Source organism: Podarcis cretensis (assembly GCF_951804945.1).
Source record: "Podarcis cretensis genome assembly, chromosome: 1".
Taxonomy (NCBI): Eukaryota; Metazoa; Chordata; class Lepidosauria; order Squamata; family Lacertidae; genus Podarcis; species Podarcis cretensis.
The window spans coordinates 11,783,114-11,811,034 of record NC_137170.1 but is presented as its reverse complement, the minus strand read 5'-3'; the positions used below and the strand labels follow the sequence as shown (position 1 = coordinate 11,811,034).

The 27,921-nt window shown below is 44.5% G+C and overlaps 1 protein-coding gene and 1 long non-coding RNA gene across 2 annotated transcripts in view; one reads left to right on the top strand and one right to left on the bottom strand.

Moving 5' to 3' along the window:
- The window catches only part of LOC307209050, a 282,806-nt gene that overhangs the window by 236,805 nt on the left and 18,080 nt on the right, over positions 1 to 27,921 (top strand). The gene's annotated exons all lie outside the window — the stretch shown is intronic.
- BRF1 (BRF1 general transcription factor IIIB subunit) overlaps positions 1 to 27,921 on the bottom strand; it is a 222,047-nt gene that overhangs the window by 177,634 nt on the left and 16,492 nt on the right. Inside the window, exon 3 of the mRNA XM_079994663.1 lies at positions 6,681 to 6,854. Within this exon, the coding sequence (XP_079850789.1) occupies positions 6,681 to 6,854 (174 nt within the window). The remainder of the gene's footprint in view (positions 1 to 6,680; positions 6,855 to 27,921) is intronic.

The following is a 27,921-nucleotide window of genomic DNA, read 5'->3' as shown; positions in this document are numbered from 1 at the left end:
GCCTGTTTAGTTTTCAGGTTTTGCATGGACTCTTAATTGGTTTTAGGTGCTTTATTCAGTATGTTATTGTGAACATAATAAAATGCTCAAAATTGGCAGAAATAGCAACTCCATAAGTGAATATCCTTAACTATCCTTAACTACACTTGGCAATCTAGTAAATTTTCAAAATGCTTATAATTCAAAATCAAAACAATTGAGAATTCTCCCCCCCCCCAATAGTACTATTGTCATATCTGAGCCACAATGGTCCCTCAGATGATGATGATATTGTTGTTGTTGTTCCCACCCCAAAGCTTCTATTAGTGTTGATTAAACTGTCAGAGATCCTGACCCTGGATCTCTCACATCAAAGTCAGCCCTTGTCCTAACTTTCAGTCTAGCCCACTGCACCTGGGGAAGGAGCCCTGGGGAAGGAGAAGTCAAAGGGGGCGTGTCCCATGCCTTGCATGGGCCATCAAGCAAAGGCACCACCAACTCATGCTTGGTCAACTGCATATCAGGTTTTCTGCCCAAAGTGTTGCTTCATAATATCTGCTTTCCTCGCAGACCTGCAGTCCTCCCAGCACCAAGTCCTCTTCTTCTCAGGGCTGTTTCAGTGCTGTGCTTTTCTCAAGATATCCATGTCTCCTTTTCCCAGGCCAAACCAAACCCCAGAGTCAGTAAGTTCCTCCCAGGGCTGCCTCCGTGTTCCATGGGAGGCTCTTTCTCCAAAAAGGACAGAGGTTTTCTGCCTCAGAGGTTTTCTGCCTCAGGATTTTGGCAGGCTAAAATCCAGGGCTCCTATGCCTCCCCAGCAAGTGGCAGGTGCTATATCAACACAGGCCATTGGTATACTCTCTCACACCATGTGCAACAGGGCTTAGGGGAACGGCCTGGTGAAGATCTCCAACTGGAAGCAAGGACCACCTTTCCCCAATTTCTGCAGAAGCACCTTATCTGAGCATCCAGTTTGCCCACACTGTTTCCTGTGTCTCTACTGGGCTTCGCCTCCCTTCCTTCTTCCCTAAAAAGCAACAACTGGGCTCCTTCTCTGCCATCAAGCAGCTGGTGGAGAGTGTCCCACCCTTCTTCTCCCAAAGATGGAGAGTCTCCAGGCAAAGTCCCAATGTGGTCTCCTCAGGGGTCATTGCCTGGCTGGTGCCTGTTGGCGCTGATCAGGCCTATTTAGAGGGCCAGGTACTAGCAAAGGACCGGCAAGCTCTGGCAGCTCATCACACCCACCTTACTGTTGTATAAAGATAAAATGGAGGAGAGCCTTGCACATAATCCCAAACTTCTTGGAGGAAGGGCAGGATTTTTTAAAGAAAAAAAAGAAAGCAACGCTTACACAAGACTACCACGCATTTCAAAACATCCTACTCAGAATTTGGTCTTAATAGCAAGAACAACCAGTTGTTCCAGCCTGTAGTTTGGAAGTTCAAAAATGTGCAGCCTCTCCCAAGTACTTTCTTGGGTTGCTCCGCTAGAGTTTACAACAGCAATATCAAAACACATTCTTGCCAAGATTACAGCACACGTTCCTGCATGTAATTCACCCAAATGATGCAGAAGGGCAATGCTCGGGGTCAGGAAGAAGTCAGAGAGTCACCCTTCCATTAGAAACACAAAACACGATTGGGAGAGGGCATTTCACAGCTGAGTAGTTCAGTACATGCTGTGCATGCAGAAATCCCCAGGTTTAATCCCTGCCATCTACCAAAGGATACCAGGCAGAAGGACTAAGAAAGACCCTCTGCCTAGACCACAAAGAACTGCTGCAAGAGTACAGAGCCCTGAGCCAGAGAGACCGACAGGCTGACCCCAGAAAAGGCAGCTATGCATGTTCACATGAGAAAGAAGTTATCAGTAAACACCACACTAAATAAGAGTTGATTTCTTGCGATGTATTATCTGGCAAAATTATATTCTTCATCTATGCACACACACAAACACAATGTGCACTGCATGTTGTGAAAAATTCCGGCTCAACTATGGCTAATCTAAAGAGCAGTACAGAAGTCTACTGTTAAAAGTCATTCTATAGCCTTCCATTTTGCCCTACTGGAAGGACTTTCTCAATTTATATGCAGGGTGGAGAGCACACCAATGCAAAAGTAGCAGATAATTTGGTATGGGCATATTATTCAGCGTCCTGCAAATTTCTGCATTTGCTAGAGGTCTCTCATTTGCCAGAGGTCTTCAAGCAAAGGCTGGGCAGTCATGTCTTTGGGATGATCAATTCTAGATTTCCTACATTGATCAGGAGGGTTGCTTAGTTTCCGTAATTGAATTCTGCTTCTCTTGGTGCAGGTTTTTTGCACTATCATCATATATGAATACTTAGCACTTAAACATATCCAAAGAGATTTGAAGACATCTGCATTTTGTAATCCTTAAAAACTTGCAAGGCAGGTCAGTATTATTATGCATTCATTTATTTGAAGAACTTCTAGTTCATTAAATTCAATCCCACAGCAGGAGGCAATACAGTGAGAGAACGAGAGTCTGCAGCTCACCAAGATTCAAAAGACAGACAAGGCACCTCCAGCTTTCCTGCCCTTAGCAGGACCAAATCTCACAATTCACCTACACCCGCATCGAGTTGTGTGCATTAGTTGTGATCCCCCATAGAGTTCACTATCCCTCCAATTCTAGGCACTGCTGGAAGTCTGAAAGCAGAGCCACCTGATGTACATATGTACATCTCATTAAACATAATGGATAGGTGTCTTGCCAAACACTACAAGCATATGGTAATGGAGGAGGTTTCATGGGAACCTTAAGCCAGGTCAAATTATTCACCCATCTAGCTCAGTATTAAGGGACGCGGCTGGTGCTGTGGTCTAAACTACCAAGCCTCTTGGGTTTGCCGATCAGAAGGTCAGTGGTTTGAATCCCCACGACGAGGTGAGCTCCCGTTGCTCAGTCCCAGCTCCTGCCAACCTAGCAGTTCAAAAGCACGCCAAAAAAGTGCAAGCAGATAAATAGGTACCGCTCCAGCAGGCAGGTAAATGGCATTTCCATGCGCTGCTCTGGTTTTGCCAGAAGCGGCTTAGTCATGCTGGCCACATGACCTAGAAAAACTGTCTGCGGACAAACGCTGGCTTCCAGTAAAGCAAGATGAGCGCTGCAACCCCAGAGTCGTCCGTGACTGGACTTAACTGTCAGGGGTCCTTTACCTTTACCTTTTTAGCTCAGTATTGTCTACTCTTGACCAGCAGCAGCTCTCCAGAATTTCTAGCAGAATATTTCACTCACTGCAACCTGATGCTTTTATCTGGCGTGGTGCTGAACCTGGAACCTTCTGCATGCAAAGCATTGAGCTATATATAGTCAATGCCGAGCTATGCAGATCTGCTTCCATGCAACTGGCTGCCCAGGCAGCAGGGAATTTTGGCTGTGTACTTAATATTACAAAGGGGAGGGGGGAGCACAACCCTTCTTGAGGATTGCTTTCAGTTATAACCTCATGTTCTTGTTCGTAGGAATGAGGGGGCCTAACTATCCAGCAAAAGGCAGGCACATAATTTAAGTGAAACTCCACCAAAGTGAAAACACTCCAATATACCCAGGCTGACAACATACACAAAATTAGTTATCCACTCTAGTTACTGCTTGAGCTTATGTAACAGACCCACATAGATCACTGTGCCAGATGGTCTCTTACACATACTACGTTGTCCTGGGGGCCGAATGTCAAGGTAACCACAAGGGGAAAGCTGAAGCAATTTATGCTGATGAAAGAATAAAAAGGGCAAACATCGCCCCATCATATTCTTTTTAACTGCCCCCTATTCCCCACAAACTTGCAAAATAACCCTGGTAGATAATATCCAGATTATTTGCATATAATGTTGAAATTACTGGGAAAATGCAACCCTCTTTTCAAAAGACCCACCCCCCACGCTTGAAAGCAGATTGCTACAACTTTTGTACCAAAAAACCTCCCTTATTAGGGGGTGGCTTCTTGTTTAGCCCTAAATGCTCCTTTAGAAAGACCATGAACCAGAAGATGCTAGTCAATTTGCAAGTATTATTTACAATGGCATTTCATTTTTGTAAATTTAAACTCAAGAAGGGGCCTTCCCCCCCCCCAATGGCTCCCCATCTGTGAAATACTCTTCCCCCAGGGAGGCTCACCTGGCACCTTCATTACATATCTTTAGGAGCCAGGCAAAAATGTTCCTCTATCACCAGGCCTTTAGCTGACTGAACATTCTACTTACAGATAGGTAGCCGTGTTGGTCTGCCATAGTCAAAACAAAATAAAAAAATTCCTTCCAGTAGCACCTTAAAGACCAACTAAGTTAGTTCTTGGTATGAGCTTTCGTGTGCATGCACACGAAGAAGGGTGCATGCACACGAAAGCTCATACCAAGAACTAACTTAGTTGGTCTTTAAGGTGCTACTGGAAGGAATTTTTTTATTTTGTTTTGAACATTCTACGTACTTTTAAATATGTTTTTTTTTGGGGGGGGGCGTTATTGGTTTGCTTTTGTTTTATTGTGGATTCTGTGTTCTCATTTTTTTTAATGTTGTAAACCACCCTGTGATCCTTGGGTGAAGGGCAGTATACAAATTTAATAAATACTAACAACACCCAGTATCATGAAACGATGGGTAGTATGTAATGAAGTATTTTTGTTAGTGCTAAGACTTGTGGCTGTAGAACAGAACTTACCCTCTCTCTGTTTCCTCCATATACCCATAAATCTGTTCTGGGGTTTCCACCAACCTTCAAGAGCAAATTTGGGGAGGGGGGGCACACAGGGAGAAGGCGATGAAGTTCTGTTGCACAATTGGAAATCCTTGCACTAAGGGAACTACTTCACTGGATGCCTCCCTACACTTTAATCTATTTCTTATGTTGAGCTTTTTGTCTATTTCTTTCCATTTTATAAACGTTTTCTTGAGAGCTAAACTTTGAACATGCTGAAAATGTTAATTTAACATACTCTTCAACCTTTTTTGCCCTTTGAAAATGTAAACATGTTTCTCATTATATTATATAGTTGCTCTGCTGCAAACCATTAAAAAGAAAGCAGCTTTATACTGAACGTTGGGTATTTCTATTTCTGCAGCCAGGAGCTTGCCTTTTTTGCTCTACTGTGGTTAAAGAAACCTTCTTCAACTCTTACTTCAGCACTCAATTTGCTGTCAAAACTGTCGTATGCATTTTCATCTTCTGTTTACTTTAAATATTGTGATTCACGTTGGATTTTCGGTATTTTTGTTCTTTTTCATTCTTATCCCAAGCACTGTGCTCTGCTACCCCCTCTAAGGCAAGGAACCTCTGACCTGTGGGCTTCATTAGACCTGACAGACCACTCCATTTGGCCCACAAGGCTGTTTCAGCCCAGCCTGCCCCACACCTGACTTCACATACTTTTCAAAGTGCGATGGGTAAGCCAAGTCATGACACCATTGTGATGTCCCACCTGTCAAACGTGGTCCAAGAAGGGCTGAAAGGGTTCACCACCCTTGAGCTAAGTCTAAGGTTTACACAACATATTACCTAGATAATAAGGTAATAACTGCATAATATTCTAACAGGCTAACAAAGGATAGAAGTAGCGTAACCCTGTTGAAGGAGGCACATGCTCATTCCTGGTCCGCCTGAGGAAGTATTTCCTTCTATCAATGTGGACCTGAAATTCTAAGGAGCAGAAGGAATCCAATATACTGGGTTTGTTTGCACATTGCACTTGTCATGTGGTATGAACCCCAGATCACTGTTTGTTTGTTTGTTCGTTTGTTTGTTCCGCGAGCAGGAAGCCGAAAATAACAAACATCACTAATGTGAAAAAAATTAAACATTCTCAAGAAAATGGTACACCAGAAAAGAACACCAGGATCATGAAGTTAAGGTGGAAATGGGTACAAAATGTGAAAGACAGTTTGCCTGCTCAGCAGAGTGGGAAGATTCAAAGGCCTGTTTTTTTTGGCTTTAATCAAAATGAAATGCATCTTACGCTGCTTTTATTTACATCATCACAGTTTTGCATGGGTGGGTGAAATAAATAAATGGAGAGGTCCTGCTCTCCATTTATTTACTGTCCACCCCCCAACCACATCCAGTGGGTTCTCCTTGCTTACCAGGCTTTGGGAAGAAGGGGAGAGGGCTCTGGGACACTGTCTTCTATCTTGGAAGGGGGGTTGGCATCTTGGAAGGGGGGTTCCTGAGGTTCCTGGCTATATGCAATTTTGCATTTACGAGTGAACCTCCCAAATCAAACCCTCGCTTAAGATGAAAGCTACCTGTACGCTGCATTGTTGCAAATATAATTTGTTGTCATTATATTTTGGCATACACAGCTAGTAAATAGGCACATTTAATTGTTTATTAAAAAAAAATACCCACTCAGTGCACAGAATCAGTGAGCTGACCTGAAATGTGGAATAAACACATTGTGGCCTGATCTAATACAAAGGGGCGGGGGGGGGGGGGAAGGTCCGTTCATGCCCCTCCCCTACAGGCTAGGGCACCCTATTCAACTATAGATTAAATCGGACAATCCCTACCAATTTCACCATTGACTTTTATTCAAGACAAAATGTTTTCCTGGCGTTTTCTTCGATGAGTGACAAGATTAAAGTGTACAAAAATGGACTTAATAGTGAATTAGCACTGAAGAGTTAAGCGCTCAAACAGCCCAAGGAATGCCCCCAAAAATATTCAAGCAGCAGTGAAAGGATACGTGGAGTGCCTTCTGTTCTGCACACCAGGTAGAGGCAAGCAGCGATCACATGGGTCATCTTCCTCCCTCGGGTTAAGTGCTTGCTCACGGCCATCTTGAAAAAATTGAAGGCTGTATCAAGGCAATGCTGATTCAGTTGCAGTTGGTTCCCCAAATGATGGATCTGCCGTTTTCCTTTCAAGAGAAAACATAATAATAATAATAATAATAATAATACACCATTTGCAAAGCATACTTACACTATGAATTGAAGTCAACTTGGTTGCTCTATACTTTTGGGCAGGGGGTTGTTTTGTTATAAAATAAGAAGTTAAAACTTTTAAAGCCACTAGGTCCTCTCTCTTTCTCAGATACTATATAATTTGCACCCAAGAAGGGGTTGTGTTCACTCAATATGGGTAGTATAAAGATTTTTACTTAAAACTATGTACAGTGTTAAATATATACAACACCCGAATCAATTATGAATTTCTGCAGTGCTGCCCGCAGATCACAAAAAAACCCCACAAACTCATATATATCCACTTAGATAGCATAGGGTACAACAATTTGTAGCACATTCTTTCTTTCCGATAGTGGGTATATTCACTTGCCCAAGCTTAAGCTACACTAAAAAGAATGGATTTTACTTCTGAGTAGATGTGCATAGCATAAAATTCATATATGTGCCAAATATGTGCTACTATAAATGATAGATTTTAAGCTATTAGAGAAATAAGTTTAGGTTGGATGATAAATAAGCCTGCATTTCAGTCGTCCCCCCCAAAAAATTGTCTATTTCCCCACTGCTCCCAAAAAATAAAACCAGATTGTGTGATTCCACCACCACCCATGGCTTCAAATAGATAAGCCAAAGGTTTTTTAAGAAGCAGGACTGTTTTCATCTGAATAAATGTACAGATACGCTATTCCGAAGAGAGTGAACAATGCCCTCAGTGTAAGTGTGCGTGTCTCAAAATTGCAAACAGAAGACATTCCACGTTAATTTGAAAGAAAAGTAAAAGTTTTCAGTTCACCAAAAACCTGGCAAAGCACATTCTTGCTGATGCAGGTCCCCTGACCGCAAACAAGGCAAAACCACAACTGAGGAAATCTGGCCATAGAAAGAGATGTGCCCTCTAAGTTCACCACTGCTGTGGAAGTACTTCCTGCAAATCACATTTGAGGAGAGCTCAGCTGCCAGATTACAAAGATTAAGTTGTGGCTTCAAGAAGACGGATGCACCTTATTGCTTTGTTTGAAGCCCTTTAGATGACTCATAAGAGGATATGACACAGCTGGTGATACAGTTGTGGAAAGCATAGCACAGGCACATCATGCTAATAAACACTTCAGCTGCAGGAAACTGTGGCAAGAGCACAAGCCCAAGTTGAAGGAGAGTAGTTATAGAAGAACAGGGTAAAGTAAGTATGGTATTTATTGACCGGCCAATGAGTAGAGCATAGGTTCAATATGTAAGAAAAATGTTTCTGCCATGTGTTGTTACAGGAAAGATGCAGAACATTAAAGTTTCATGGGGATATTAGAAACAAATAACATTTCCATGCAGGGAGAGAAGTTTGCCATGTGGCTTGTTCAACAGTTTAAACTAAGCACATGATGACAACACCAGACTTGTCAGGGAAATGAAAACACTGTGTCCATGTGCATTACTTTGTGCTTCTTCTTCCAGACTGCCTATCAAAGCACCTATAACACCAGGCTAAGAAGAGAGTAGCCAGCATATGGCCGATAAGCTCTTATAGGGTCAGTTCATAACGTAACCTTCCATATGGGTCCTATGTCCAAGGGGCCAAGATAACAAATCTTCCACCACAACCAGTACAATGGTGCCCCGCAAGACGAATGCCTCGGAAGACGAAAAACTCGCTAGACGAAGGAGTTTTTCGTTTTCTTAGCCGCTTTGCAAGACGCATCTCTCTATGGGCTTGCTTCGCAAAACGAAGCTTGCCCCGCAAGCTCCGGGGATACCGGGGAAGCGCAGCGCGTCTTCCCCGCTGTCCCCGGACCTGTTTAAAGCAAGGGGCAGCGGGGAGAAAATTGCTTCTCCCCATTGCCTGCCCCGCAATCTCCGGGGACAGAGGGGAAGCAATCTTCTCCCCGCCGCCCCTTGCTTTTACCAGGTCCGGGACAGAGGGGAAGGCGCGCGCCTTCCCCTCTGTCCCCGGAGATTGCGGGGCAGGCAACGGGGAGAAGCAATCTTCTCCCCGCCGCCCCTTGCTTTAAACAGGTCCTTCCCCTCTGTCCCCGGACGGTCTCCATAGGATCGCATTGATTGATTTTCAATGCATTCCTATGGGAAACCTTGCTTCGCAAGACGAAAAACTCGCAAGAAGAAAAAACTTGCGCAACGAATTAATTTCGTCTTGCGAGGCACCACTGTAATATTTTATGTGATCTAAAAGCTATGCCCATAAGGGCTCAGAAATCTGCTTTACACCACTGATCCTTTATACCAGGGGTTATACTGGGGTTGGGAAACAGAGGCACTCCAAATATTATAGGACTCCAACTACCCTCATTCCTGACCATTGCCCATGTTGGCTGGGCTTATGGGAAATCCAGGAACATGCTCCCTATGCCTGGCCTGTCTCGCAGGATCTCTCCAGGATTTCAGTCACAAATCCTTTCCAGTCCTACCAGAAGATGCCAGGGATTGAAGCTGGAACCTTTTAAATCTAAAAGTAAGATCTACCAGTATGCTGCATCCCTTCCCTGGATACATTAATCTATAAATTCAACATCCCCCATAATACATTCAGTAGGCTTTCTCTGTCGTCTGCATTGCCTATCAAATTTGTTTGAAGAAACTCAATCCTGGCCTGTGTTATACCCATTATAAATAGGGGAAGTGAGCTTTGCCCTGGGAATTACAAACTGCACTTGATAAGACTGACTAGAGATGTGGAGAAAGACCTATCTCGATTCCTGAACTGTACTAAATATTATTTGGTCAACACAGGATGCTCAAGATCTTGTTTTCCAATCCAAGCTGATAAACTGTTGCCGACAAAGCTCACATATATAATTTTAATATGTAATCTAAAAAGTGCCTTGTGTACTCTGAATCAGATCAAAGCTGGTGCCAGAAACATGGGGAATTATTCATGGGACTTTTTCCACAATGAATCGTTTTGATTAAAGCCAACCAAGCTTTCACAGAACCACCTGGTGTCTCTCTCTGTATGCTTGTCTGTACGTGCATCATTTTTGAACTGCAAGAAACTAGACTTTGTTAGTGCCGTCTTCCGACATGAGCAATGCCCATAGTGCTGCCAATCCCAAACCCCAATTGCCAAATGCCCAATCTAGCACCATTTTGCTAATTAAATTAAATTAAATTGCTTGCAGATGTGCCAGTGCTGCACTGGTCTCTAACCCACATAAATTAACTATCCTGAACAGGCTGTGCCTGGCTATAATTAAAATGGGATGTGCAGGTTAATCAGCAACTATGTTTTTAATTTCCCTACAAAGGAGCATAGTGCACCCACCATTATTTTTAATTCCTAAGCCTCTTTAACAAACATAATCCGTACTCTGATCTTAACCCCACACACACATACACCAAAAGAAGTTGCTCCAGCAGGGCACAGTGCAGCTGATTCTCTTGTGGTGGCTTCAAACGTTATGAAATTGATTCCATGTATTTTGCTACATACAGATATGGCAGGCAGCTGCAATGAGCTGGAGCTTCCCAGTGTGCATACACTACATGCACCAACAGCAGAAATACATACTATGATTACTACATTATGCCCACCAGGCTGCGTGCTAATTCCTAAACAGAAGCACTTTCTCAATACCAGTTTTGTAATGCTTAGTAAACCCTTCTTTTTCCCTATGCTCAGGGGAATAAGAAATACCGTAATTTAGCACTGGAGTATAATGAAACACTGCTTTCTTCTGTCTGGCTCTACAAGCAAAACAGAGCAATTTTAATTTTGTAGATTGTAAACTGTGTGGCAGCCCTTTGGACTAGGGGTATGGGTGGGTGGGCGGGCGGGTGAGCGAGTGAGTGAGTAAAATATAGCGTGGCATACATTGAAAGTTCAAGCACATTATGTCACCAGTAACCATTTCCCAATGACAGCAAAGTGATTTTGTTTATACAAATTACTGTATTTTTCGTCTATAAGATGCCCCTATGTATAAGATGCCCCCTATTTTTGGGGACTCCGATTTAAGAAAATGGGGGGAGATGGCCCCCATGTATAAGATGCCCCCAAATTTTGAACATTATTTTTTAGGGGGGGGCTATGTCTTATACACGGAAAAATACGGTATGTCATCTTTTCACATCTTTTTCATCTAATGTCCCAATTTGCTCCCTATTTTCTGCTTTTGGTGTATTAAAAGTAATTGTTTATTGTTTTAGTGATTCAGCACGACGTTCCTCATTCTACTTTCACTTACAACTGTCTCCGTTTACATTTGTTTTGGCAAAGTTTGGACTCCTTTACGCATACCTCGTTTCAGCTTGTCTTTTTTAGCTGCTGTCCAAGCAGGGCAGTGATAAAAATGTGGAACCAGTTTCCAGAAAACTGAAATAGTTTTGCAATCCTGGCTCATGGCACACCAACTAAGCAGGCCCTAGAGAAGATCCAGGTGGCCTGGCCATCTGTAGAAGCCCAAACCCTGATTTCACCTTCACCACCACAAAAGAACACTTGCATTAATAATCAAAAGGGGAGATAATTTTAACTTGCTGAAGGACCAGTACAGGCCTGCCTCATATAATGAGAAGCTGCGAAATGAATTAATAGAAACATGCTATTAGCTACCGAGTGCCGAGTTCAGACCAACAGTACTTCAAGTTCAGTGTTTCGTAGGAATCTGAAACACGCAACTACGTTTGCACTGTGACGGTGTGATGACACCTCAATACAACAGACAATTCAGCAAGACTGCAAGGCTTCATCAACAGGACGCCTAGGTTAGAGCCTCTGGATCCTCCTCTTCACTCCAATGAGCTCTCTCTCAAGTGGTTAATAAAGCTGTATTCCCTGCAGGCCCAGAGAGCTTCAATCTGTCAACCACTAGGCATTGAAGGGTGTGGAAACTAAGCAGCAATCATAACGGGGAATTACAGCTTTAAGGAGTGACAGCACTGACAGCAAAAGATCAAGTGTATTTTTTTTTCCCTGACTGGAGACCAGGGCAGAGAAACAGCCCAATTAAGGTGAGAGTCAGTAAGCCTAGAAAAGCCAACACAGACTTTTGAGAAAATCCTGTCCTCGGGGTCCATGAAAAGCGCTTTATATATTGCACCTCAGTAACTTCCAAACAAAAGGTCAGGGCTTCTGCTAGCATCGAGCACTGGGGTACATAGCAAGTCCAGCTGTTCACTGAGAGTAAGTGGGTAGAGTAATGAACTATGACCAGGGAGGCATCCGTTCAAATCCGAACTCTGCTGTAAACCTCACTGGGTAACCCTGGACCAGTTGCTAACTTCTAGTACCTATTATAACCTACCATGGAGAGTTTCCACTGCAACCTGCAACCTTCCTGAGGGAAGAGGAAAAGTCGAAGAGAAGCTTCTGAGCTGGGCCTGGGACAGTCAGATAAAATGAGAAATCTCACTGATTCCACATGTCTCTGAAGCTCATTACAACATCAGGGACAAGTTCCCTTCAGGCTCAGGAGAAGGGCAGGGGTCCATCCCTGACTTGACAGTGTACTACAGAGAAACTCACATAAAATGTGGCTTCTTTCTCACTGCCTTCCAAGTGTCTCTGAAGTTCAGGCTATCACTGGGGCAGGGGAGGAGGAATAATATCAGTGGAAACCACATACTTTGACTGCAAACCAAGGCTAGGTGTAATTTGGGGGTTGGGGAACTGCTGTGAACAAAAAAATTGGGACCATCCACAGTTCAGGAAGCAATTCAACCATAGAAGATAACGCTCACAGGTAATAAGATTGTTATTAATAATGATGGTGATGATCAATCGTCTTCCACAGGTGTATCTAAGGCAACGCGCAAAACATTGTAATTTTAAAATGTTTGGCATGCCAATCTAGGATGGAAGACAAGTATGAGAGTGAGCCCTGTTTTCCCTCCACTTGCTGCAACCAAAATACATATGGATTGGCTGGAATAAGAGCTCTGTCCCAGCAGAAAAATACACAGCTCCGATGGCTCAGATGCACAACCCGTAACTACCAGAAACCTTGCATTCAGTGTAGTGGACCCAAGCCTGTGGAATTCCATTCCAACAGAGATCAGACAGACACCCTCCTTGCTGAACTTCAGGCACGTGACAAAAGACTTTCTTGTTCCAGAAGGTGTCTTATAGTCAATTTTCATGGTTTTACTGTCCCCCTTTCTGTAAACTGTGTTTATGCATACCACTTAGAAATGTGAATAATTAAACAGTATTAAAAATGTCTTAAATAAATAATAGTAGCAGCAGGAAACACTGCAAGGTGGTGGTATGTGATTCAAAGTCTCAGAATTCCAACATATCTCCAAAAAGACATACAATATATTTTACCGTATCAGGTTTGCTTGGGTTTCTTTACATATTTGTGAGGATTCTTCTACGAGGATATACTAGAATTATGCCAACTTCTGAAACACCATGCCAACAGCACATCCATTTTATGCATCAAGATAGGCATTGCTCCCGAGCCGAGGAATTGTCTGATCCTTCTTTCAAGACAAAAGTTATTCATCAAGGCACTGAATTACTTTTCACAGCCCCCAAGCCATTGTCTTTTGCTTCGTCATCTTCTGATCTAGAGCCTTGCTTGGAGGAGCATTCTAATTGGTCCTGTTTGGAGTCACACTTCAGAGCAGACACTTATTCAACGTATATCTAAATCTGAAAATGGTGCCCCATAGGACATACCTTACACAAAGTCCAATAAGTAAGCAACATTCTATGCCTTCAAAGATCATTTATCCACTACTACTGAAGTAGAAACATCTGCAAGAGCAGTGTTTATTCACAATAGTCAAGTCTCTCGCTAGGTAAATCTGGCTAAAGATTGTGCGGGGGGGGGGGGGTTAAGTGCAACAACACTACAGTGGTACCTCGCAAGACGAATGCCTCGTAAAACGAAAAACTCGCAAAATGAAAGAGTTTTTCGTTTTTTGAGTTGCTTCGCAAGACGGATTTCCCTATGGGCTTGCTTCGCAAGACAAAAACATCTTGCAAGTTTGTTTCCTTTGTCTTGCAAGTTTGTTTCCTTTTTCTTAAAACCGTGCATTCACTTCGAGGAGCAACTCATAGCACGCGGTGTGGTAGCCTTTTTTGAGGTTTTTGAAGACTTTGGTGATTTTTGAAGCTTTTCCAAAGTCTGTGCTTCGCATGACGAAAAAATCGCAAGATGAAAAAACTCGCGGAACGAATTAATTTTGTCTTGCGAGGCACCACTGTATCATCATATACACTGCTTCAGGAATGGATGAGAGAAAGAGGTTTATAATGGGAAGCATGGATGATGGCATTTGAAATACTGCTATATATGAATGCATGAATGTTGTTGTTGTTTAAATTAAGTACTGCTGTCCCAAAAGTTTTTACAGATCTTCCCACCACATCAGCACCATCCACTTAGCTTGTGGTTTCTTAAACTGTAGGGTGCATTCCCCAAATGAACAGCACCAGATTATCTAATAATCTCATAATCTGAGTGCTCTATCTTGCCACAAGCGAAAACCGACTATTGGAGCTCCACATTATCCTCATTCCCACTCATTTTAAGATTAATTTAAGCTTTTTGAATGGCTTTGCAAGATGGGCACGGTGGCACACGAAGGAACCAAGGAACCAAAGCCACCTCTTTAAGAGTCATGCAGTCTTCGCCTAAAATGGCTTATCTTATCAAAGAGTAAATCAGGCCCACTGAGAATCATGGTTTGCAAACCGGGAGCACACAATTTCACCTCACCTCCACAGCAATTACGCCCTTCACATTTTAAACTGCAGCAGTTATTGCACACCTGTGGCCCTCCAGGTGTTACTGTACTATAGTTCCCAACTTCCCTGACCACTGACCTTGATGGTGGAAGTTGGAACAATATATGGACAGTCACAGTTCCCCGTCCCTAAACGTTTCAGTCCTTGATCTTTGCAGGAACTGTCTTTTGTGTTAACTACGGTTTTCATCAGTGCTCATATCAACGCAAGAGCGAAGTTAACAAAGCAAAGAATAAAAGTAAAAGGAGTAGGGAATTGCTCTGGACAATCGCAGTCTTTTAACCATAGTTAGGAAATCAGGAGCATTATGACTGCTCTGGGCCTAAGATCATTTTACAGACCATTTGCCGGCCTTTCCATCAGAATCTCAGCCTTTGGTCTCCCCAAATTTCCCAGAGGTTTATTTCAATGGCTCTGACTTAAACCAGAGCTTGGCAGTGCTCTTAGGAAAGCACTTATTTATATCATTGGAAAATACACAAATAGAAATACAAGATAAAAAAGAAAGCTATTAAAAACAATAGTCCTGCCTCCACAGACAGAGGCGGTATGCTTCTCAATACCAGTTGCTGGTAAATCACAAATGGGCAGAGTGCCGTTGCATAAGCATCTGGACCAGATGGGCCTTTGGCCTGATCCAGCAGGGCTCTTCTTATGTTCTTAAAAATACTGTCCTACTGAAGACTGCAGAAACTAAAAATTCTTGAAAACATTGTCTGCATTACATTTGACTAAAACAAAATTTGCTCTAAAAACAGATTCCATGGTGACTCAATTAGTCAATTAGCTTTCTCATTTCCAAAAGTATTACCAACCTTCCTGTAATGGTTCTAGGGGTGCGTAAACCGGCGCCACACCTGGCTGGGTTGCCTGAGTGAACCTTTTCTGTCCGGACAGCCACTCGCCCGTGGCTGTCTCAATCACTGGCAGAATCCGTCAGTGGGTGCTTCTTGAACTTCTTCCAGCAAAGAAGCTCTTTGACGCCTAGTCTCCGCCTACTCTCCCTGCGCGGAAGCCTTCTGCACAAGGAGGGTGTGGGCAGCGGAGGACCCTTACTCTCCCCGCTGGTCCCCGGCGAGGAGTCATGGGACCGCCTCGCCGATTCCCCCATCTGCCCCCCTTCTCCACTGGTGCTACGCTGATTCCCTTCCCCAGAAGATGGGCTGCCTCTCCCCATCCCGGGACGCTCTCTGGAATCCCTCTGGAGCCCGCTCTCTCCCTCTGGCCCTGATGGCAATTCCCTGACACTTCCAGTATTAGAAACTCAGATATATAAGCTAGGAACAAATGGCACCTTAAATCTAGGTTACAGTCACCACAATGGAATATCTATTCACCAGGGGTTGGACTAGATGACCCTCAGGGTCCCTTCCAATACTACAATTCTACAACTCTATGATCTCAACTACATTGCTTGACTGTAGTTGTTGTAGGTTATTGAATTTATATACCACCCTATACCCGCAGGTCTCAAGGCAGTTTACAGAATGAGATCAAAATATAAAACCACAAAATCCATAATCAAAATAACACCAACCCAATAACGCCCCCCCCAAAAAAATCCACATTTTAAAAGGGCATAGTTTGCTCTTCCAACAATTCACTTGTCCCAATATTCAAGAAGGAGAAACACACATAGTGGAAATGGAAATGAGATTAACTATGGACTAAGGCAGAGGCTTTTAAACTGTAGTCACCAACCTGGTGCCCAAAAATCTCCACGCAGCTGCAGTGGCAGTGGCACCCTCCATGAAAGGCCAAGGTTTGGCTTCACATGTTCCCCAAACCAGGACTCATGGGTAAGCTGTCTCCTAACTGATCATCAACAGGGGCTACAGCTCATGGCTCATAGGAGACAATTTAAGCACAAGGCCCTTGGCTTAGCACAGCAGAAAAAAGGACTGGAGATGATCAGGGCAGTTGTGAGCATCTCTGCCATACATTCACACGACACGGTCTCAATGAGTCGTAACTTGGCATAATGTTGTGCAAACCGGGCAAAGGAGATGCTCAATGCTTATGATAAACCACAATGCCCAGAGCTTGTGTTTCCCTAAATTCCTGTTGTTTTCATGCAACGATCACCAACTACACACAGTGCATTTTGTGTTAATAAGAATCTGAATGATTTAGCTATATAGCCTTTCCCTGCTCCTCGTTTATTTTGGTTTGTGGAAAAGATTCATAAGCCTCACGAGTGCAGTGCAGCTTCTTAGAAAAACAAAAAACAAAAAAAAATCAACTGATTTGACTATAATTAGCCCACAGCTTTGTTGTATTCTGCACTGGTTAATTTCCCTTTAAAAGGCAGCCCCCATCATGCCTTTTTCTTCCCTTTGTTCTAGCACAAAAGATTCCCAAGACTGGAAATTTTCAGAGAAAATAAAAATTCTTAATAATAAAAATGTGTTAAGCTGCAAAAGAAGATCATGCACCTCAGAACAAAAGGACCTCCTGAATAACCCTCAAACTGTTCCAAGTCAGCTTCCAGCTTCAAGAACATGGATTGCAATGACTGAAACCATTCGCTCTTAAAAGATGAACTACATGCTACTTGCAAACACATATAATAAAACTCCTAATGGATGCTGCTTTTAGGCAAAGCAGATTCAGAAGAGGCTAGAAAACAGAGCTCAACCCTCCCCTTGCCTGCTTTTTTACCCTGCAACACACCACCCCACAGCCACTTCCCCCTCTACTGATGCATGGACGTTCAGGCTTGGACAAATCCACTACAACAGCACAGACCGGTAAGCCCACTGATGAGCAAGGAGGTTCCCCTTCCAGGATGGTCCATTACAACGCTGCTGCTGGGTAAGTGAGCATGTGGGGAAGGCTGGCCGTCACTCCACCCTGACTACCACAAACAGACATACCTAGTCACTGCTTGTGGGCACAGTGGGGAAGGATTGGGATAACTGTCAGACTCCCCCTGACTCATCCGTGGGTTTGCCTGGAGACAGAGTTGGACTAGATGACCCTTGGGGTCCCTTCCAACTCTACGATTCTGCGAGCCATCAGCTTCACATAATGATACAGCGCAGAGGAGTAGCTAAGTGCCGACAGAGGTACTGAGGGGCAAAAAGTCAATATCCCTGTCTGTATTGATAAATTAATAAAATGTTATTGTGCTATCACGGTGGACCTGGACTTTCCAGCTACCTAGTAGAAACTAGCATGATGCTCCCAAGCCCGTAATTTGCAGGTCCCTTTGTGTGTGTGGCTTTAAAGGAACAAGAAAATACAGACTCAGTGGGTTGCTTTTATTAAACAGCATATAAACTTAATGTAACATAAGAACAGCCTGATGAATCAGGCCAATGGCCCATCTAGCCCAGCATCCTCTTCTCACGAGGCCTATCAAAAGCCTAGGAGGAGGACACAAGTGCAACAGCACTCTCCTCACCTGTGATTCCTAGCAACTGGCATTCAGAGGGAGCACAAAAGAGTGGAGACAGTTCTGTGTATCTGGAATCGGAAACAATCTGAGACTGGGATATATTTTTTCCCCTCCTGTGATTTTCACAGCACAAATGCTGAAGAAGAAAAATTGCATAAGGCTGCAGCAATTTCAAACAAAAACTGCACTTACTCATCTGCTGCAAACAGCTAATAAACAGAACATTTCTACAAATCCTCCCACTCACGTGAACTCAAGCCAAAGAACAGAACACAAAATACCTTCCTTCCCCTTCAAAAGGGAAGGGTTGCAAGTGCCGTGGCTGCGTTCTTCCCCCTCCGTTTCTCACATATGCACAGGCACCGCTAGAACGCCGAGTCAATTCCAGCCCAGAATTTCAAGAGAAGCTCCTTCCAGGGATATGGTGCCAAAATAAATGTTTTATTTTGTAGACTCCCAGCATAATGAAGAGAGAAAAGTGCATCCAGTGTGAGAAAAAATGCTATGGCTCAACAGACCTGGGTGAGAAAATGGCACACTGTGGAAACACACTGCAGAAAACACTGGCAAAAACACCTGCCATGTCTACAAAGCAAACTGAGAAGGGTTAATGGAGGTGGATCAGATATTATCTCCTCCTTCCCCCTCCCCGCCCTGGCCTACAGACTAGTGCACAGGGCATCACAAACAAGTGGTCACTAATGCAAGGTGTGTGCTGCAGCTATTTTGGCAGTGGCATCAGTCCTCCATAGCCGCCCTGTCTCTGAATCGCCAGCAAACTATTGTACATCTCAGGTCTTCCCCTACGCACCAAAGAACGGGAGCTACTGAGCACAGTCACTATATCCTGCTCCATGATACAGCCTCTCTTATAGGAATTACAACACTCCTCTACTAGCATGGAATAAAAGTAAGCTTGTCCCAACTTAAATAAGGGCTAAAGGTGTGTTCAAAGCATGTGTTTTACTTGCATGAGATCCCATGTAGGGCTGGGAAAGAGTCCTGTCTGAAATCCTAGCAAGCTACTGCCAAATCATGTAAAATACAGTGGTGCCCCGCAAGACGAACGCCTCGCAAGACGGAAAACCCGCTAGACGAAAGGGTTTTCCGTTTTGGAGGCGCTTCGCAAAACGAATTTCCCTATGGGCTTGCTTCGCAAGATGAAAATGTCTTGCGAGTTCCTGTGGGTTTTTTCCCCTTTCCCCCCCCTTTTCCTAAGCCGCTAAGCCGCTTATCAGCTGATCCGCTGATAAGCCGCTTAACAGGTGATCGCTAAAAGCCGCTAAACCGCTAATAGCGCTAATCCGCTAAGCTGTCAATGGGCTTGCTTCGCAAGACGAAAAAACCGCTATACAAAGAGCCTCACGGAACGGATTAATTTCGTCTTGCGAGGCACCACTGTAGACAATAGTGAGATAGATAGATCAATGGACAAAGGCAGCTTCCTCTGTCCCACCAAAGAGCTTATTTTAGGAGTGTATTAGTACAACTCAGAAAGAAGCAAAAATTCACTGCTGGTCCTCACATTTACTACACATACAGTATTGTTGTTGTTTAGTCGTTTAGTCGTGTCCGACTCTTCGTGACCCCATGGACCAGAGCACGCCAGGCACTCCTGTCTTCCACTGCCTCCCGCAGTTTGGTCAAACTCATGCTGGTAGCTTCGAGAACACTGTCCAACCATCTCGTCCTCTTATCATCCCCTTCTCTTTGTGCCCTCCATCTTTCCCAACATCAGGATCTTTTCCAGTGAGTCTTCTCTTCTCATGAGGTGGCCAAAGTATTGGAGCCTCAGCTTCAGGATCTGTCCTTCCAGTGAGCATCAGGGCTGATTTCCTTCAGAATGGATAGGTTTGATCTTCTTGCAGTCCATGGGACTCTCAAGAGTCTCCTCAGCACCAGAATTCAAAACACATACAGTATACCTGGTGCCTAATCTGACATCCTCAGAAACTCAGCTTCAGTTTGTATTTAAAGGAAGGTTCTAACCAATATGAAATTTCCAAACTCAGAGGAAACCTCAGAGTTAACCAAGCAGTGAAGCTGGAGAAAGGTTCAGAAGCAAGAGCGGGGCAGGCAGGGCTTCAGAATCTCCCACCCCAGGAAAGGTCACCTGGTGGCTGCTTTATCATTTAGCTTTGTCCTGGGGAGCCGCTGCATGTCTGTGAAGACAATACTGAGCTAGACGTACCAATGATCTGACTCAATATACGGCAATAGCCCTCCCATTAACAAGTCCTTTGTTGTTGTAAGTATCAGAGGCTAACAATCACCCTTGTTTAAAGTCCAGGAGACACCACTGGAGGCACTTAGCCTACAGTAACTGGACAGGTTTGATTAATATATATATATTAGCATAAACTCTGAACCTTGCAATAAAATAAAATGGGCATAACCAACCAACTAAGCAATGTTCCCAGGCAGTCTCTATCTTTCTTCAGACTCTTCAGCTGCCTGGCAGAGCTGAACTGTGTATGGTGCGCATGTGAGCAAGAGAGAGAATTTGCTACCCACCCATAATCTTATAAATCTAAAGGAATCAAATTAAGCTTGAATAGATGAGTGTCCTTCACTCAAGGAATATCAATTTACAGTACTTATAAAGAGGCACCGCTTTTATATGAATATAATCCACCAAGAGGGTTGCACACAAAATAAAGCATAAAACATAGCAACAAGGTGCAAAAAGGCTTCAAAATTACACTGAATTAATAGCTGGAAAACCAGTGCTCTAAATCAGGAATCCTACCAAGAGACAAAACACAAGACATAATTAGGCCCACAATGTAAAGCTGATTCACCGCTTAAATGCCTTTTGGTCAATTAGAAGTCCATGGAACCATTAAAAAAAACTGCAGGTGGCAGACACCATCTTAGAGGAGATGTTCCTCCTCTCTTACTCAAGAGGGAATGCCTCTTCTTAGATAGCAGCTCTTGTGGCTGTTTACTATTTACTTATTAGATATGTATACTGCCCTATACCCGTAGATCTCAGGGTGGTTCAAAACGTAAAATTACAATAGAAAAAGACACAAAATACATAATAAAAACAAAGACAATCCAATAATCCCATAATAATGCAGTGGTCCCCAATTAGCTAAGTACTGCGGGGCCCCTTGATTTTCAAAAGCCAAGACATAGAGCCCCTGCTTTTGAAAATGTTGATAGGTGCATTACCTAAAATCAAAGGGAGTGTTTTATTCATATGCACAGTTATGCTGATTAAAGGAGTGATCCTATGACAAGACCCACCAAGTTTAGCAGGGTTAGGATCCAGTGCAGTGGTTTCCAATTAGGGGTGCAGAACGTACCCAGGGGGTCCACAACCCCATCCCTTGCCCTCCCTCCCACTAATTTTTGTCATTTTTGCATGTTAATATCACAATTTTATGGTGTATTTTAGCACTGTGTGGTTTTTCAATACATTGGCCAGAATCGGTTTTGAAATCACACCGCGATAATGATTCTGACCTGGCAATATGCAGCTCTACCTCTCTTTTAAATCAGAACCAGTGAAGGCGGTGAAGGTCCTGTGTGAGTGTCTGGAGGCGGTTGGAGGATGGATGGCGGCTAACAGATTGAGGTTGAATCCTGACAAGACAGAAGTACTGTTTTGGGGGGACAGGAGGCGGGCAGGTGTGGAGGATTCCCTGGTCCTGAATGAGGTAACTGTGCCCCTGAAGGACCAGGTGCGCAGCCTGGGAGTCATTTTGGACTCACAGCTGTCCATGGAGGCACAGGTCAAATCTGTGTCCAGGGCAGCTGTTTACCAGCTCCATCTGGTACGCAGGCTGGGACCCTACCTGCCCGCAGACTGTCTCGCCAGAGTGGTGCATGCTCTGGTTATCTCCCGCTTGGACTACTGCAATGCACTCTATGTGGGGCTACCTTTGAAGGTGACTCAGAAACTACAACTAATCCAGAATGCGGCAGCTAGACTGGTGACTGGGGGTGGCCGCCGAGACCATATAACACCGGTCTTGAAAAACCTACATTGGCTCCCAGTACATTTCCGAGCACAATTCAAAGTGTTGGTGCTGACCTTTAAAGCCCTAAACGGCCTCGGTCCAGTATACCTGAAGGAGCGTCTCCACCCCCATCATTCTGCCCGGACGCTGAGGTCCAGCGCCGAGGGCCTTCTGGCGGTTCCCTCATTGCGAGAAGCAAAGCTACAGGGAACCAGGCAGAGGGCCTTCTCGGTAGTGGCGCCCGCCCTGTGGAACGCCCTTCCAGCAGAAGGCAGCCCTGTTCAGGGAAGTTTTTAACGTGTGATATTTTACTGTATTTTTGGTTTCTATGGAAGCCGCCCAGAGTGGCTGGGGAGGCCCAGCCAGATGGGCGGGGTATAAATAATAAATTATTATTATTATTATTAATAAATTGCTCCTCGCGCAAGCAAATTTCAAGGCACCGCTGATATCTCAAGATGATCTCAGCCAATAACACTGCTGATCTGAGCTTCCTTCCCTCACATTGAGGAAGACCAGGGTAGCCGATTGTAAGGCACTGCCTTCCCCTCACACAGATAGAGAACAGGGCAGCTGACTTTAAGACACCTCCCTTTAAGACACCGTGGCACTACCTTCCCCTGGCAGTGAGGCAGAGCACCTTTTCTCAGTCAGCAGGAAAGTTAAAGGTAAAGGTAAAGGGACCCCTGACCATTAGATCCAGTCGTGACCGACTCTGGGGTTGCGGCACTCATCTCGTTTTATTGGCTGAGGGAGCCGGCGTACAGCTTCCGGGTCATATGGCCAGCGTGACTAAGGTGCTTCTGGAGAACCAGAGCAGCACACGGAAACGCTGTTTACCTTCCCGCCTTATCTACTTGCACTTTGATGTGCTTTCGAACTGCTAGGTTGGCAGGAGCAGGGACCGAGCAACGGGAGCTCACCCCGTCGCAGGGATTCAAACCGCCAACCTTCTGATCAGCAAATCCTAGGCTCTGTGGTTTAACCCACAGTGCCACCCGCGTCCCCAAGCAGCTTTTCTCAGTCAGCAGGAAAGTAGCAGCTGCCATAGTGGGTGTGCATCTTCGCTGGCTGCCCCGCTGATGGCAGCTTGATGCACCCCCATCCCCTCCCCCCTCAAACCATGGATGGAGGTGACTCCACTTCCTCTCTTGCCCCCACCCACTGGATCTCCAAGGCTGCTCCTTCCCTCATCTTCATGCCTGATCTCTAATTTCAGACATCGTGATATATTGGAATATAGTGCCTGGGGCAGGGCGGGGCACCTATGGGGGTGGGGCAAGCTGAGGCAGGGCATGCTGCCAGAACTGTGTCCCTCCCAGCACCCTCTACCTGGAGGGCCACTGAGTGGGACACAGTGCTCGTGCACCACCCCAGCGCAGCCTGCAAAAGCAGTGCAGGGCTGGGGCCAGAGCCGCCATGTTCCTGCAAGGCTTGCGGATAGCCGCCTGAAGCCTGGAGAGCGAGAGGGGTCGGTGCACACCGATCCCTCTTGCTCTCCAGGCTTCGCTTCGCTGGAGAGGCGCTGCACAGTTTTCCCTCTCTGCACAACGCCCCTTCAGCAAAGCAGGAGGAGAAATGGAAGGGGCTCTGTTTCTCCTGCCGCTTCGCTGAAGGGGTGCTGAGCAGAGAGGGGGAGAAATTTTTTTTCCTGTTCTCCCCCTCCTATGGTCCGGTGCATCCTATGGTCCTGTGCGCCCTATAGAGCGAAAAATACGGTAATCACAGGAATTTGGCTAATTCATCAGTTAAGATTTCTTTAAGTGGGCACCAGCTTGACGTACTGTGTGTCGTTGCTTTCGTTTTACCCTGATGAAGAGTAAAGATATAGATATATCTTGAAACATACTGGGTCCCCCAGCTATTTATTTATGTAGATCGCCACTGTATTATTCAGCATAAAAGCCATGCAAGGCAATAATTTCTTGAAAATTTGAGTTGGCTTAAGGTATTTTGTTAGCTCAGCTGAGAAGCTCCCAACAATGGGCACAGACATGTGTGCATTCACACACAGAGTTAACGTTTTACTCAGGCTGGAAATGTATGGTCACGTGCAACACACAGCTCCCTCTAAGAGTTTTAATGCTGTTAACTGTGTTTTTAAATACAGTTTCAACCAAACCCCATTTGCCACTAAATTTGCCAACACACAGGCTGCACATCTAATTCTCTACAGGGAAAAAAGCTCTCACTTTAATGGGCTTACAGAAATTGCTTTATGACTCTTAGCTTTGACTTCATGCATAATACAAGGAAAAGAGCACTGTGTATAATCACTGTGTGTGTAGGATATGAAATGGAACACCAGGGCTGCACTGATGACAGCACCAACATCAGCCATGCTTTGATTTTCATAGAAGAACAAATAAAAGTGGGGACATGACAATGGGGTTCCTCACTCTGGCCAACAGACCCCACCCTTTAGATCCATAGCAAGCAAATATTGCAAAATGAGATCAAAATAAGCATAAAAAATTATTAACAGATTCTCCCAGTACCACCCACAAAAGTCCACAGGATATCTCCTACTTCTAAAGCTTTCGTTTTGTTTGTATACTGCCCTTCATCCAAAGATCACAGGGCAGTTTACAACATAAAAATACAAAATAAGAACACAAAATAATAACAATGCAAAAGCAAACCAGTAACCCCCCCCTCCCACAAACACATTTAAAAGGCCACAGAACGTTCAATCCGCCAATGTGCCGGATACAGAGAAACATAAAGATATGTAATGAAGGCACCAGACGATCCACCCTAGGGAGAGGGAACACACTGCAGAAACGGCCTGTTCTTGGGTTGCCAACCTCCAGAAGTCTTATGAAGGAGGCACATGAAAAAGGACCTCAGATGATTATTACAGGGTTCAGGTTGGTTCAAATGGAGAGAAGCAGTCCTTGAGGTATTACGGTCCTGGGGGCAAAGTTTGCAGATAATATCAAATTATTCAGGATGGTGAAAAATCAAATTTGTGAAGAGCAAAAAGGATCTCTTTACTGATAAGGCGGCCAGTTCTTCATGGGCTCCCAAACACAGTTGTGAATGAATGGTTCCGAGATCACTAACGTATTTCAGAATTGTTGGCTTCAATGGGGCATGCATATCTAAATAACTGTATTTTTATATTTTTAACTCATTTTCTGCACAAATACTCTCACTGTCAACTTTGCTATTGTCTCTCCCTCGCTTAGGATTACTGCCACTCAAGATGCCAGCAACTTTCACATTTTCCACCAGTCCTTCCATATTTGACAGAAACAATTCAAGACCCGTCATATTCCTCATTGCTTCTTCCATTTTCTGAAATAGGTTATCCTCAAGAAATTACTACACAGCCCATGTTTTGCCTCCAACAAATTAGGATAGATGGATTAATAAACCATTAATACCAGTTTATACATACTTGACAACTTTGCTGACTCCCTAAGAATGCATTTCATCTGTCTGTCTGATTCTGTCATTCCAAATCCATGCCTATAGTTATGCCACCTCTCCCCCCACACCTTGCCCCCAACCTTCCTTGCTCTTAAAATTACAGAATGTTCTGCAGCTTCAATTCTGCAATTCTCCAATTTTGCTTTAAGCAATCTAACCTTCCTGATGTATTTCTTAATCAAGAAATTTTGGTTACATGACTCATTTCTCTCAGCTGTATCATCATTAAGTGGCGCTGTGGGTTAAAGCCTCAGCGCCTAGGACTTGCCGATCGAAAGGTCGGCGGTTCGAATCCCTGCGGCGGGGTGCGCTCCCGCTGCTCGGTCCCAGCGCCTGCCAACCTAGCAGTTCGAAAGCACCTCCGGGTGCAAGTAGATAAATAGGGACCGCTTACCAGCGGGAAGGTAAACGGCGTTTCCGTGTGCGGCTCTGGCTCGCCAGAGCAGCGATGTCACGCTGGCCACGTGACCCGGAAGTGTCTCCGGACAGCGCTGGCCCCTGGCCTCTTAAGTGAGATGGGCGCACAACCCCAGAGTCTGTCAAGACTGGCCCGTATGGGCAGGGGTACCTTTACCTTTACCTTTAAATGCCATTAGAGAACTATTAGCAGCAGCAAAACAACAATTTCACCAAATGAATAGCTTTCTTATTTTTGCATAGTATTCAACTCCAGGGGGAAATGTAGTAAAAATGCTTCTGCCAATTCATTTAAAAAGTACTTGCATTAAGAAAAAGAAAAGAAGAAGAAAAAAAAAAAAATTTTCACTTCGTATGCACAAACTTTCCATACTGTTTTGGTTACATGACTCATTTCTCTCAGCTGTATCATCATTAAGTGGCGCTGTGGGTTAAAGCCTCAGCGCCTAGGACTTGCCGATCGAAAGGTCGGCGGTTCGAATCCCTGCGGCGGGGTGCGCTCCCGCTGCTCGGTCCCAGCGCCTGCCAACCTAGCAGTTCGAAAGCACCTCCGGGTGCAAATAGATAAATAGGGACCGCTTACCAGCGGGAAGGTAAACGGCGTTTCCGTGTGCGGCTCTGGCTCGCCAGATGCAGCTTTGTCACGCTGGCCACGTGACCCGGAAGTGTCTCCGGACAGCGCTGGCCCCTGGCCTCTTGAGTGAGATGGGCGCACAACCCCAGAGTCTGTCAAGACTGGCCCGTACGGGCAGGGGTACCTTTACCTTTACCTTTTACAAATGTAATGTTCCATGAATACTAACTGTGGTCAAGAGATCAGGAACATGCAATATGCTTGTAGGCTGGAGCCCAGGCCAGGGAGCAAACATATCATCAGATGATGATGATGATGATGATGATCATCATCATCATCATAATCATCATCACGCTTATTATTATTGTTATTGCTATTATCATTACGCTCATCTGACTGGGTTACCAGTCAGTTGGAATGAGAGCACTGTGTCAATCTTCATTTTATATAATGCATTTGTTTTAGTCTTTAAATTGTAAAGACTAAATGCGTTGGTACGAAGGCCATATGTAACTCCAATAAATCATCAGACCTGTTCTTTGATCTGATTTGAGGAGATTGAAATCAAGGAGCAAAGATTGCCCAAAAAGAAGCGGAGGAAATTCCAGGATGAAGGATGTGAATAAAAGAGTTTCAATGTTTGTATTTGAAGAAGAGCAAGTCAGAAAAAATAACCTGGCTGGAAGATAAAAACAGGTTAAAAATCATTAGCATTTCCCAAGGGAGAAACAAGCTGGGAAGTTTGATGATATATTCCAGCACTATGAAGTGGGTGGATGAGAGAGGGAGGGATGGAATTTACGGTGGGTTAACTGCTAAATTAAGTGGTAAATTACTGACCACTACATATGAGATTGAGATTAAATCTTAATTCCCTTTCCTCCAAATCTGTTTCACCTTGAATGACATGACAATGTGAGGATGAACTAAAGTCAGCCTGGGGGAGAGGTACCTATCTGAATTAAGTTATTCCAATACAGTACTTTCTATCAGGACACCCAGTTTCTTAAACAAATAAATGAAGCAAGCAAGCATCTGTTAACCATAGATCATTCCATCACATATAATGCATGTAAAAAGTATAGGGGTGTGGATCTGGATTAATACCCCTATGCCATATTTGTTGGCAGTCGGCATTCATCTGTCTTAAGAGAGAATGGGGTGCACCTCTGAGGATAAAGCCAAACCGCTGTATTAGCAGCACTGAAGTGACCACCCCAGGGAACAAGGAGCACGATATATCCCTCACCAGAGGTACTACCCTTCCCCAGAGATACTATCCCATACACCCCTTTTCCCTATAATCTACTGTATTTGAACTTGTCTCTCTTGAACTTGTCTGTCCCAAGTCTAGCCTTGGCCCTAGCACAGAGGTAGGCAGCCTAAGGCCCATGGGCCACAAGCAGCCCACAGGGGTCATTTAACCAGAACACAAGCCACCCCCAAACTGAGCCGCCCATTCAGCGAGTCCCCGCGCGCTGCGCTAAACCGGCCCAGCATGGCACGGGGACCCGCTTCC